The sequence below is a fragment of the Cherax quadricarinatus genome, chromosome 9 (genome assembly GCF_038502225.1).
Source record: "Cherax quadricarinatus isolate ZL_2023a chromosome 9, ASM3850222v1, whole genome shotgun sequence".
NCBI lineage: Eukaryota > Metazoa > Arthropoda > Malacostraca > Decapoda > Parastacidae > Cherax > Cherax quadricarinatus.
The window spans coordinates 48,410,947-48,426,087 of NC_091300.1; the positions used below are offsets into that span (position 1 = coordinate 48,410,947).

Consider the following 15,141-nt stretch of genomic DNA (forward strand, 5'->3'; position numbering starts at 1 on the left):
AGTGAACTACTCAAGTCCCAGAATGACTCGGTTTTTAGCGAGCCGCTGACCAGACTGAGAGTCGAAGCTCTAAATTTTTTTTTATGAGAGAAACACAGAATTTGGCAGTCTCGAACCTATCTGATATTACCATGATGCAAAATGACTTCGAAAAGGCGATAAATAACATGCCCATGCCCTCTGCCCCCAGGCCTAGGCTCATGGAACTCCGTGCTCATCAAGAACTGCAAGAAACCACTATCATGCACTTTTAACATCCTATGGAGAGGAAGCATGGACACAGGGGTCGTCCCACAGCTGCTAAAATCAACAGACATAGCCCCACTCCACAAAGGGGGCAGTAAAGCAATAGCAAAGAACTTCAGACTGATAGCGCTAACATCCCATATCATTAAAATCTTTGAAAGGGTTCTAAGAGGCAAGATCACCACCCATCTAGATCCTCATCAGTTACTCAACCCAGGCAACATGGGTTTAGAGCAGGTCGCTCCTCTCTGTCCCAACTACTGGGCCACTATGACAAGGTCCTGGATGCTCTAGAAAACAAAATTTATATGTAGTATACACAGACTTTGCAAAAGCCTTTGACAAGTGTGACCGTGGTGTAATAGCGCACAAAATGTGTGATAAAGGAATAACAGGAAAAGGTGGTATGGGAATCTATGTCGGGTTGCGTGTGACCAACAGTAACAGCCTGGTTGATCAGACTCTGATCCACCATGAGGTCTGGTCACATTTTCTTTGGTGTCGACCTATAGAAAACATTTTTCTTTATGACAATCCGAGAACACGACTGGAAAAACATCACACATTTGTTAATTTATTGTGCTGTGGGGTGTATTTATCATGTTCGTATGTTATGTAGTCTGTTTATTATATAATATTGAAAAAATATCATAGATGGATTAATAAAAATGTGTATATTAACGTAATGGTGCTTCTGAATTGAAAATCCCTATTGCTCACATAATCAATTTGTCCATCACCACTAACACCATACCGGAGGGGTTCAAGGAGGCCAGAGTTACTCCTATCTTCAAGAAAAATAGTAGGTATGTTGTAAGCAACTACAGGCCTATTAGTATAATAGGCCTATATCCAAAATTCTAGAGAGGGCGGTGTACTCTCAAGTAGTTAAGTACCATAATGACAACAACATTCTCCATAGCTATCAATCAGGCTTTAGAAGATCTTACTCAACCGACACCTCCCTAATAAATCTGATGGACTGCCTGAGAACTGAAATGTCAATGGGGAACCTCATAGGTATGGTAACCTTAGACCTGCAAAAGGCCTTCGATACTGTCAACCACAATATATTATGTAAGAAACTTCAAACTATCGGTGTAGATTCTGTAGATTGGTTTAAGTCCTACCTTAGCAACAGGAGACAAATTGTGAAAATCAACAAAACGGAATCAGAACCCCTGCCGATAGCATGTGGAGTCTCCCAATGCAGTATTCTTGGTCCCTTATTATTCCTATGCTATGTTAACGACATGCCTATCAGTGTCAAGTGCAAACTCCTACTGTATGCAGATGACAGTGCTCTGTTAGTGTCAGGCAAAGACCCACAAGATGTACCTTATATATTACCACCTGCAGCAAATGGTTAGTAGACAACAAACTATCATTACACCTGGGGAAAACTAAAGCCATTCTCTTTGGCACGAAACATAAACTGAGAAGGGTAAATAATTTTAATGTCCAGTGTAATGGGGAGCCCATCACTTCAGTTTCCTCAGTAAAATATCTGGGAATCCCCTTTGACCCATGAATGTCAGAAGAATTGATAGAGAACAGTGTAGTAAAGAAAGCGAATGCCAGGCTGAAATTGCTCTATAGACAAGCACAGTATCTACCTACTGAGGCTCGCAGGACCCTATGTCTAGCCCTTATACTCTGCCTTGACAAAAAAAAAAAACTGAAAGATAGACTGTAAATCACCCAGAACAAAATAGTAAGATTCATCCTGGACCTGGTCCAAGAGAGCATGTAGGCCAGGATGAATTACAGCAGTTGGATATGCTGAATATTGAAGACAGAGTAAAACTAAAGCTAATCATGTTTATAAAATTGCTCACAGTGTCCAGAATATCTTGCTGTCAATTTTGTCAAGGTTGATAACCAAAGCAATCATAGTACAAGGGGGAGAGAGCACAACTTTGCAGTACCCACAGTCAGTGGCCAGGCTTCAAACACCTTTTATTGTACAGCAATAAAGGAATGACACAGTCTGCCTGCACATGTCAAAGCCAGTCATAGCATGAACCAGTTTAAGGACAGAGCCAAAAGGTGTCTGATGAATGTAGCTACAGAAAGGGAGAGGAATGATTTTTTTTTTTTAGCTATGACACGTGTAATTTGACCTTATTCCTAGTAATGACCCTCGTGTAGTAGATAGTCTTAATAGTATGATAATAAGATGTTATCTCCTTTATATAATAATTATAAGATATCACCTTTTCATTATAATAATAAGCTAAAGGAACCCCAATGGAAATAAGTCACTCTGTCTGACTTTTTGGGTTATCCTAGGTACTTTACACATATGCTGTTGTGTATGATAATCTATGTAACTGTATTTGTGTATACCTGAATAAACTTACTTAATTACTTATTTAACGTGCCTCAGAGTGATTATTATTGAGAATTATTATTATTATAATTATTAGTATGGCATCCTAGTGATAATACAATCTTACTGATTTTAATTAATATGTTCCTGCACGCCAGCACAGTATGTAAGTTTACTTAGGTATAGGTACACATGTGTATAATTATCAGAGTATATATAAAATATGAAATAACTTTAAAAGACTTGAAATTTTGAAAAGTTTCTAGGCATAATGGAGACACGCGGAGCTCACAGGGAATGTAAACAAAGCAGGTAGGGCGTGGTGATCGTATTAGCAAGTCAGGTGGGGGGAGCTATATAGCGAGTTTTTGTCATAATTTGAATTGTAAGTATTAGCAGAACATTGTAAAGCAAAACTCCATAAAGCAGGGACCTACTGTAATTGCTTTACAGTAAAAAAAAATGTGGGACAAGTAAAATAGGAAGTTTGGAGTTGATTATAACAAAAAATGTATGTATACTCTTTATTGCCAGCAGAGGTGTTGCTAGGGTTGGTGTCACCCGGGGCAGCATCTTTGATGTTACCCCCATGAAATCCAGGGGCTGGGGGATGGGGGAGGAGTAAACTCCAGTTACGTCGCTACTGCATGACCAATGACTAATCTTTAGCAATGAGAACGTTTAAGGGCCATATACTAAAGAGAAGAATACTTCTCAACTTTATTAATAATAAAATAAGTAATCTTAGTAATATTGAGGAAACATTAACTCAAATACAGCCATTTTGAGCACAGGCAACAGATTCTACATTTATTCATCTACAATAATGCCCCCCCCCAAAAAAAAAATGAAAAATAAAGAAAAACATTGCGATATCAGAGAAACACTAGTTCTGATTTGACCTTGAGTACAGGTAACATCTCAATGAATCAGATCTTACATTTCCTTGCCGTCAATCCTGCAAAATCTCCAATCACATCATCAAAATCAATGCTGTCAACTGACCCATTCTCTATGGATAACATTGCTAAGTCAGTTATTCTAGATTGACTCACTGTGGACCATAAATAGTTTTTAATCAGCTTTACCTTCTAGAAACTCCTTTCACAAGAAGCCACAGAAACACATGTAGTAAGGAACAACCTCAGGCAGTGTGTGAGAGTTGGAAGAGATTCAATGAAATCGCATATTTGGATATTTGACTCAGACTCTAACCAGACTGAGAGCAAAGCAGAAAAAAATTAGCCTACTTTCCAATGAATTGGCAAAATAATCATAATGGTCATTATGGATGTAATACTAATGTGTACCATATTATTTGGTAAGCCTCCTGGCTCTATAGGTTTTAGCCCACAAGGACTGGTAACAATAATGAAGTGAATTTCTTTAGTGACTGGCTAGACAATTCCCCAGACTTGAACCCTATTGAGAACCTATGGTCAATAGTAAAACGAAGTTTACTTGGCAAGGATATCAGTTCCATCCCATGGCCCTACATTGCTCTACATGAGGCATGGAATAATATACCTCCCCAAACCTTCATGAATTTGTGTGAGAGTCTTCCTACTCGGCTGAGGGACTAAATTAAGTGTAAAGGACCCCAGTAAGTGTGCAATTATATATATATATATATATATATATATATATATATATATATATATATATATATATATATATATATATGTATATATATATATATTTTATTTATTATCACACTGGCCGATTCCCACCAAGGCAGGGTGGCCAGAAAAAGAAAAACTTTCACCATCATTCACTCCATCACTGTCTTGCCAGAAGGGTGCTTTACACTACAGTTTTTAAACTGCAACATTAACACCCCTCCTTCAGAGTGCAGGCACTGTACTTCCCATCTCCAGGACTCAAGTCCGGCCTGCCGGTTTCCCTGAATCCCTTCATAACTGTTACTTTGCTCACACTCCAACAGCACGTCAAGTATTAAAAACCATTTGTCTCCATTCACTCCTATCAAACACGCTCACGCATGCCTGCTGGAAGTCCAAGCCCCTCGCACACAAAACCTCCTTTACCCCCTCCCTCCAACCTTTCCTAGGCCGACCCCTACCCCGCCTTCCTTCCACTACAGACTGATACACTCTTGAAGTCATTCTGTTTCGCTCCATTCTCTCTACATGTCCGAACCACCTCAACAACCCTTCCTCAGCCCTGTGGACAACAGTTTTGGTAATCCCGCACCTCCTCCTAACTTCCAAACTACGAATTCTCTGCATTATATTCACACCACACATTGCCCTCAGACATGACATCTCCACTGCCTCCAGCCTTCTCCTCGCTGCAACATTCATCACCCATGCTTCACACCCATATAAGAGCGTTGGTAAAACTATACTCTCATACATTCCCCTCTTTGCCTCCAAGGACAAAGTTCTTTGTCTCCACAGACTCCTAAGTGCACCACTCACTCTTTTTCCCTCATCAGTTCTATGATTCACCTCATCTTTCATAGACCCATCTGCTGACACATCTACTCCCAAATATCTGAATACGTTCACCTCCTCCATACTCTCTCCCTCCAATCTGATATTCAATCTTTCATCACCTAATCTTTTTGTTATCCTCATAACCTTACTCTTTCCTGTATTCACCTTTAATTTTCTTCTTTTGCACACCCTACCAAATTCATCCACCAATCTCTGCAACTTCTCTTCAGAATCTCCCAAGAGCACAGTGTCATCAGCAAAGAGCAGCTGTGACAACTCCCACTTTGTGTGTGATTCTTTATCTTTTAACTCCACGCCTCTTGCCAAGACCCTCGCATTTACTTCTCTTACAACCCCATCTATAAATATATTAAACAACCACGGTGACATCACACATCCTTGTCTAAGGCCTACTTTTACTGGGAAAAAATTTCCCTCTTTCCTACATACTCTAACTTGAGCCTCACTATCCTCGTAAAAACTCTTCACTGCTTTCAGTAACCTACCTCCTACACCATACACTTGCAACATCTGCCACATTGCCCCCCTATCCACCCTGTCATACGCCTTTTCCAAATCCATAAATGCCACAAAGACCTCTTTAGCCTTATGTAAATACTGTTCACTTATATGTTTCACTGTAAACACCTGGTCCACACACCCCCTACCTTTCCTAAAGCCTCCTTGTTCATCTGCTATCCTATTTTCCGTCTTACTCTTAATTCTTTCAATTATAACTCTACCATACACTTTACCAGGTATACTCAACAGACTTATCCCCCTATAATTTTTGCACTCTCTTTTATCCCCTTTGCCTTTATACAAAGGAACTATGCATGCTCTCTGCCAATCCCTAGGTACCTTACCCTCTTCCATACATTTATTAAATAATTGCACCAACCACTCCAAAACTACATCCCCACCTGCTTTTAACATTTCTATCTTTATCCCATCAATCCCAGCTGCCTTACCCCCTTTCATTTTACCTACTGCCTCACGAACTTCCCACACACTCACAACTGGCTCTTCCTCACTCCTACAAGATGTTATTCCTCCTTGCCCTATACACGAAATCACAGCTTCCCTATCTTCATCAACATTTACCAATTCCTCAAAATATTCCCTCCATCTTCCCAATACCTCTAACTCTCCATTTAATAACTCTCCTCTCCTATTTTTAACTGACAAATCCATTTGTTCTCTAGGCTTTCTTAACTTGTTAATCTCACTCCAAAACTTTTTCTTATTTTCAACAAAATTTGTTGATAACATCTCACCCACTCTCTCATTTGCTCTCTTTTTACATTGCTTCACCACTCTCTTAACCTCTCTCTTTTTCTCCATATACTCTTCCCTCCTTGCATCACTTCTACTTTGTAAAAACTTCTCATATGCTAACTTTTTCTCCCTTACTACTCTCTTTACATCATCATTCCACCAATCGCTCCTCTTCCCTCCTGCCCCCACTTTCCTGTAACCACAAACTTCTGCTGAACACTCTAACACTACATTTTTAAACCTACCCCATACCTCTTCGACCCCATTGCCTATGCTCTCATTAGCCCATCTATCCTCCAATAGCTGTTTATATCTTACCCTAACTGCCTCCTCTTTTAGTTTATAAACCTTCACCTCTCTCTTCCCTGATGCTTCTAGTCTCCTTGTACCATCTATATCTATCTATATATATATATATATATATATATATATATATATATATATATATATATATATATATATATATATATATATATATATATATATTAAATATATATATATATATATATATATATATATATATATATATATATATATATATATATATATATATATATATATATATATATTATAATCTTTCATGGTATGTGTTTTGGTACGTGTGTGGGAGAGGGGCGGAATAATGCTGGGACTAGCACTGTGTATCTCATATGAACAATCACAATATAGCACAGTACTGGTCCACAGACTACTTTGTCAGTACATCAGTCTTCTGTGACCTCCTTCCCTGCAAGACATTCACTTTGCTGCTATGAATCTTGCACTTCTCAGGACAGGAATAGGCCCAACAGAAATGACCTACAATACAAAATCCAGGAAGTGTTTGTTTATGAAGAAAAAAAATCAGCACCTACTTTTATCCCTTCAAGAAGATTGTTGCTGACGAGTCCTTTATTCTGTTCAGAGACGACTGTCCTTCAAACACTATATACCAAGCAAACATAATCACCTTTGTATAAAACTTTTTGTTATGTGTGACTGTGAGAGTGACATAGTGTTGGATGTCATAGTTTACACTGAGATAAACGCACTCAATGATGCCAGGTGGATGTTGGGCACTTCCGGTTATATTGTTCACAAGATGATGGGACCATACCTTGGCAAAGGGTCATACACTGTACACAGACAACTGATATACAAGCTCTATGCTCGCTGATTTCCTCCATGTGAGGAATACCGATATATGTGGAACAGTGAGAAGAAATAGAAAACTGGAGACATTGCTGAAGGTGCAGTGCAACCATTTAAAGAATAATAATAATGATGGTTGTACAAAGGAATATAATAGCACAGGTTAAGTGCGAAAAACCCTTTTGTATGCAGAGCATTTCGGCAATGACATCATGGTACTGACGTGACATGACAAACGGGACGTGCAGTTGCTGTCAAGCATCCACAGAAACGAGTTGGTACAAAGTGAACAGGAACACCAATGAACGCATTGTAAAGGCAGCTGCTATCGTCGACTCTCATACATTCCCCTCTTTGCTTCCAATGATAATGTTCTTTCTTTCCACAGACTCCTCAGTGCACCATTCACTTTTTTTACCTCATCAATTCTATGACTCATCCACCCATCTCCTAACACGTACACTTCCAAATATCTGAATACATTCACTTCCTCCATACTCACTCCCTCCAATCTGAAATCCAGTTTTTCATTAGGTAAAGTTTTTGTTATCCTCATCACCTTACTCTTTCCTATGTTTACTTTTAATTTCCGTCTTTTACATACCCTACCATACTCGTCCACCAACCTCCGCAGCTCTTCTTTAGAAACTCAGAAAAGCACAGTGTCATCAGCAAAGAGAAACTGTGACAACTCACACTTTGTGTTAGATTCTTTATCTTTTAATCCCACGCCTCTTGCCAACACATGGGCATTCACTTCTCTAACAACCCCATCTAAAATATAGTGAACAACCATGGTGACATGACATATCCCTGTCTAAGGCCTACTTTTACTGGGAAATAATCTCCCTCTCTCCTACATTCTCTAACCTGAGCCTCACTATCCTGTAAAAACTTTTCACTGCTTTCAGTTTGCTACCTCCTATTCCATACATTTACAAGATCTGCCACATTGGCTTCCCCCCATCCACCCTATGATGCGAGTTTTCTAAATCCATAAATGCCATAGAAGCCTCTTTACCCTTTTCTACATACTGTTGGCCTATGTTTCACTTCAAGTACTTGGTCTACACACCCCCTACCTTTCCTAAAGCCTCCTTGTTCATTTGTGATCCTGCTTGCCATCTAACTCTTAATTTTTTCGATAATAACTCTACCATACACTTTATAAGGTATACTGAACAAGCTTATTCCCTGAGTAATCTACAAGCTTATTCCCTATAATTTTTACATTCTCTTTTGCCTTTATATAAAGTAATTATGCATGCTTTCCAATCCCTTCGTACCTTACCCTCTTCCATACATTTATTAAATAAATACACTATCCACCCCAAAACTATGTCTCCCAATGTTTTTAACATTTCTATCTTTATCCCATTAATCCCAGCTGCTTTACCCCCTTTCATTCTACCCACTGCCTAATGCACCTCCCCCTCACTCACAGCTGGCTCCTTCAAGATCTTATACCTCCCTACCTCTGACTCCCTTATCTAATACTATCGTCTCCTATTCTTAACTGTCAAATCCATTCATTCCCTAGGCTTTCTCAACTTATTAATAACACTCCATAACTTTTTCATATTCTCAAGAAAAATTGTTGATAGCATCTCACGACTCTCTCATTTGCTCTCTTTTTACATTCCTTCACCACTCTCTTAACCTCTTTTTCTCTCCGTATACTCCTTTCTCTTCTTGTTTCACTTTTACTTTGTAAAACCTCTCATTTGCTAACTTTTTCTCTCTCTTACTACTCTCTTAACCTGATCATTCCACCAATCATCTTCATCCCTCCCACATCCACTTTCCTGTAACCACAAACTTCTGCTGAACACCCTAACACTACATTTTTATATCTATCTCATAACTCTTCAGCCTCATTACCTGTGCTCTCACTAGCCCATCTTTCTTCCAATAGTTGTTTATATCTTTCTCAAACTGCCTCCTCCTTTAGTTTTTCATAATAATAATAACAATAATAATAATAATAATCATAATAATAATAATAATAATAATCTTTATTTCTTAAAGTACATGTTACAAGTATTATAGACCTATCTGACATCACTGGCATACCTCTGTATATAAAAAGTATCCTGTTTCATGTTCCATCATTCCCTCACCTCTTGCATTTATCTTCATCCTTAATGTATCACTAATTAGATTTTTTGCTTATTCAGTTATTTAATACCTCCAATATAATATAAACTATGTATTCTTATTCTCATATACTAGTAATCATAATTTAGTTTCATGGCTGCCCGAAATGCCTAGCATAATAAGAAGCTTTCTGAAAAGTAATTTATGTATGTCAATTACTCTAATTATATAATGTATTGTACTTCATTTTATATAAATAAATTTTGTTAATCTTGTTTCCCAGGATACGACCCGCAACAGTCGTACCAACATACACACATCACATCTCAAAAAAAAAAAATCCTTTATGATAGTAAATCATAACTCTTGCAGGGACGGATTTATAAGAGGGAAAATTAGGGAACTGCCCCGGGCCTCCCTGCCAGAGGGGCACCCAGACAAAGGACTTTCTTAAGAAATTACGAAATAGTGTGTGGGAGGCATCAGAAAATAGAAAGAAAGGGTGCCCCCCATCTCCTCTCCTTTGAATAACTTGACTTAACTATTTCTGGTTATCGTCAGTTTTGAGGTAAATGACCAGACCATGAGGTTAGAGGTGACCAGAGTGCACACACGTGTGTGTGTTTGTGTGTGCATGTGTATCTGTGTCTGTTTGAGGGAGGTAGCTAGTGCGTGTGTAGCTTTGATCTTTTTTCCTAGAACTTCTGTGCCATAGATATGAATAAACATAGGCTAGATATTATAATTACGATGGGTTTGATATTTAGACTCATGTGCAACACCTGGGTATCTTTATTGTAGACGTTTCACCATTCAGTGGCTTTATCAATACAAATTCTAGGACATAATTTGAAGACAGTAGAACTATATACAGAAGATGAGGTAATCAGTCCCTCAGCCTTGAAGTTGGTGTGGAGAGCACCGTGGTTGTGGAGATTCTGGAGCATAGGCACGGAGGCAAGGGTTGCATGATTTTACTAAAGCGTCCTGGAGGTGTACGCGCATAAGAGAATTAATATTTGAAGTGTTCTTTGAGATCCAAGGTAAATTAATTAAAAAGTAAAAAAACAGGTGAAGAACCCTTTCTTGGCCGTTATAAGCTGGACCTCTCCTAACAGGATTAATTTTTACAATTTTTTACAGAAAGTCAATAAAATTGAGAAAAATTAAGTCAGACGTATTCTTAGAAATCTCACTTCTTTTTTTTTTGAAACCTGCTATTTATCATTCATTTTAGTTCATTTCTAATTTTTAATTCAATTAAATTTCCATGTTGAGGGCCCCCCAGACCTAATATGAAAAGCAATATAGACAGGGCTTAATACACAAAGATACTCTTAAACACTATTCATCAGCTCTCACCAAAGTAATAAAAAAAGCCAAACAACTATACTACTCCAGTAGATTCACAGACACTAGAGGAGATATAAAAAAGACCTGGAAAACACTCTCTCAGATTCTAGGGACCCACAAACTGAGAAAAACCAAGAATATTGTCCTAACTAAACCTAATGAAACACCACTACATCCCACTGACACAGCTAACAAGATAAACGACTTCTTCTCAAACATAGGATCTAATCTCGCCAGTAAAATCCCACATACCAATGCCCATGCCGGGGACTACCTAGATGGAAATTTCCCTAATTCCTTCTATCTTGCACCAACTGAGCCCACGGAAGTCATTGAGATCATAAAGTCACTTAAAAATAACTCGGGGAATCTGTCTCATGTCCCACCATTACTGTACAAGCGAGCGGCCCATGTCCTTTCCCATGCTATTTCATTACTTTTTAACAAGTCAATAGAGACTAGCACCTTCCCGAAACTACTCAAGATGGCAAGGGTTACACCAATACATAAAGGTGGTGACCCTACAGACTTAAACAACTATAGGCCAATATCTAACTTACCATTGCTATCCAAAATCTTTGAGAAACTCGTGCACAGGAGACTGTATTCATTTATAACGGCTCAAAACATACTCAACCCCTGCCAGTTTGGATTCAGGAAAAATAAAAGCACTAATGATGCAATCATAAAAATGCTAGATCTGCTTTACACAGCATTGGAAAATAAGGAATATCCACTAGGAATTTTTATTGACCTAAGAAAAGCTTTTGACACAGTAAACCATGAAATCCTACTCCACAAACTTGACCACTACGGTATAAGAGGCCATGCGCTTGCTTATTTCAAATCTTACATTAATAATAGGTAACAGTACGTCACCATTAAAGACACAGCATCAGCAACACGGCCACTTGATACTGGAGTTCCGCAGGGAAGTGTCCTTGGTCCCCTGCTCTTCCTCATATACATCAATGACCTTCCAAACGTATCCCAACACCTGAAACCCATTCTCTTTGCTGATGACACGACTTATGTCATCTCTCACCCTAATCTTGCCACCCTCAACACCATTGTGAATGAGGAGCTGATTAAAATATCGACTTGGATGACAGCCAATAAACTTACGCTTAACACTGGCAAAACTTACTATATTATGTTTGGTAGCAGAGCAGGAGATGCACAAATTAACGTTAAGATTGACAACACTCTAATTACCAGAAATAATGGGGGAAAATTCCTAGGCTTATACCTTGACAACAACCTGAATTTCAGCACCCATATCCAGCATATAGCCAAAAATGTATCCAAAACGGTTGGGATCCTCTCCAAGATACGATACTATGTGCCGCAAAATGCCCTTCTCACACTATACCACTCACTTATTTATCCATACCTCACCTACGCTATTTGTGCTTGGGGACCAACTGCAGCAACACACCTAAAGCCAATAATAACCCAACAAAAAGCTGCAGTAAGAATAATCACTAAATCCCATCCCTGGCAGCACACCCCCCCACTCTTCAAAGATCTAAACTTACTCCCAGTTCAGTACATCCACACTTACTACTGTGCAATCTATATCTACAGGGCCTTAAACTCTAATATCAACCTTGACCTAAAATGCTTTCTTGATAGTTGTGACAGAACTCACAGGCATAACACCAGAAACAAACATCTCTACGACATTCCCCGTGTCCGACTAAACCTTTACAAAAATTCAATGTATGTCAAAGGCCCTAAAATCTGGAATACCCTACCTGAGAACTCTAGAACTGCAGACACATTCATCACCTTCAAAACTACCATTAGAGAACATCTTATCTCCCTGATACACCCCGTCAACTAACTACACGAATACCACCTGGTGGTTCACACTTACACTCGCTCACTCATTTGACCATAAACAGAAACAGAAATATTAATCTCAGTCTTAAAATAATGAATCCTGTGATACTCCAATACTGAAACTATATACTGTGCCAAAACAAAAGCATTCACATTGCTAAACTCACAAACTAGTATTTAGTCACTTAGCCATAATACCAACTTACCTCATAATTTGTAATATTTTACGATTAAGAATAAAACTAAGTATGCCCGAAATGCCTAGCCATGCTAAGCGTTCTAGTGGTACACTCTGTAATCACAATTTTACTACATGTAAACCAAACAATAACCAAATTTCTGTAAACTCAGCATTGTAATCCTTATAGAGAATAAACTTTGAATTTGAATTTGAATTTGAAAAGTGCCCCAGCCCCCCAAGGTCTAAATCTGGCCCTGAACTCCAGCCCATTGTTACTCGCGGGACCACTGTATATCAGTGGTGGTACTTTGTCTCCTGCTTGGCCAGTGATTTTGTTGTTGAAGTAATCTCTATAGATTTAGCTGGGGATAGGCAGAGAATTTCGGTACAGTTATCATTGAGATAATCACTAACTCGAGCTTAAGAGTTTCTGAGTTAGCTAGATTTAATAGTATGGTGGATAATTTATTCAGTTTATTTATTGTTTCAGAATTAGAATGGACGTTCATTTGGTTTAGTTGACACAGTCTCTATTTTTATGAGTCTTATAACTGTAAGGAATATTAGAGTAACCTGTCAGTCTAAACATTATGAACAGTTATGTATAAATAACTTAGGTAGCAAGTTTGTTATCATACTTAGGGTATAAAAGAGTAAGTAATCATTCTTAACAATGAATATTATGGTGATAATGTTAACATTTTTAATAGTAATACTGTATTACATGAAAAAGAAACTCACAAGGGCTTTCAACTTACAGTTAATTTCTTGGGAGATATTTCACCAGTAATTCTCCCAACTGTCTCCATGATGGTGGAGCTAGAATCTTCCAGGACAGAGACAGCTGTGGCACCTGTCTCTGTGGTCATGTTGAAAACCTTCTTGATAGTCTCCTGCACCTGTTATTATCAACATAAGTATTAATGGTGGATACCAGCAACAATGTAGATCCTAATAATGTTGGTAGAATTAACGACAATATGTTAGGTTAAAGGACCAAAGTGCAATTAATGCGACATTTTATTGTGGCAACGTATCACTCTCCAGAAACTTTGTCAAGGCATTACAAACAATACAGGGACACAGTGTGTATGTAGAGGTACAGATGAGGTGCGAACTATAATATAATCATTGTAGGTAGTAATAGTACTTATGGTAGTAGTAGTAGTAGTAGTAGTAGCTATGTAATGGCGTGGTTTATCGATTTGAGGAGAATTCTTGCTAATATTTCAGACATGATTAAGCTGCCTTTATTCTGTTTGTGTTAGAAATAGTGATTAATGATTATACGAGGCATTTACTTCTATGGAAATTGGGTTCTTTAATTACCAGGCGGGCGTTGTTGAATTTCATCAGGTGGTTGGCGAAATTCTGGTGTTGTATGCAGACGTTGTTCCAGTTATCGTTCCCAAATGCATTAATGTGTTCATTGAGACATGTTTCGAGGTTTCTTGCTGTTTTGCCTACATATATTGTCACAACCTACACAGGGGATAGTATAAACTCCTGCATTGATTGGTTCAATATTCTTCGATTTCATCCTAGTCAGATATTTTGTGAAAGTACTGGTTGTGATATCAGTTTCTAGCCAGTGCAACCTGGCTGCTGTAGGGAAGGAATATAACCTTTTTAAGAGTGGTGTTGGTGTGAGGATAATTGATGATCCGGTGGGCTCTTTTTGCAGGCTTTGATGAAAAAGGAAGTGAAATGTTGATCAGTAAAGGTTTTGTTTATGCATGTTGGGAAACTCTGGACTGTTAATTCGGTATGTTGTTAGGAAAAATCTAATGATGATGATGCTTCTTTTGGTTTTAGTATCCTGACTGTGTCAGATCATTTTTGTTTGTAGGTTTCCTGTAAACTTGAAACCTTAGTCATTGGACTCCTCTTCAAGTGTAAAGTGGATAGCCAGTTCAACTGAGCTGAACCAGAACAGGACAGAAGGGACTCACAGGTAAGACCCACAAGGGGTGAGCAGAGAAGTGTGGACAGACGAAGAATAGCTGTGGAGAGGAATGTCTTCAGCCGAAGATAAAGAACCGGGGCTAGACCCGGCCGCAAGCATGGTGAAGCATATGTATGCAGGCGAATAAAAGGCAGGAGATCACAAGCTGGACGTGCTGAAACTTGAGTCTTGGGTGTGTCTTGATGGTGATTGGTGGTTGGAGGGCGGCAGGAAGTTGGGAGGTAGGGAGAGATGGCAGTTTCAAGGTGATTGG

At 38.7% G+C, this 15,141-nt stretch overlaps 1 protein-coding gene across 1 annotated transcript in view; it reads right to left on the minus strand.

Moving 5' to 3' along the window:
* The window catches only part of LOC128686023 (uncharacterized), a 128,309-nt gene that overhangs the window by 32,127 nt on the left and 81,041 nt on the right, over positions 1-15,141 (minus strand). Inside the window, exon 4 of the mRNA XM_070083421.1 lies at positions 13,681-13,821. Coding sequence (XP_069939522.1) covers positions 13,681-13,821 — 141 coding nt within the window. The remainder of the gene's footprint in view (positions 1-13,680; positions 13,822-15,141) is intronic.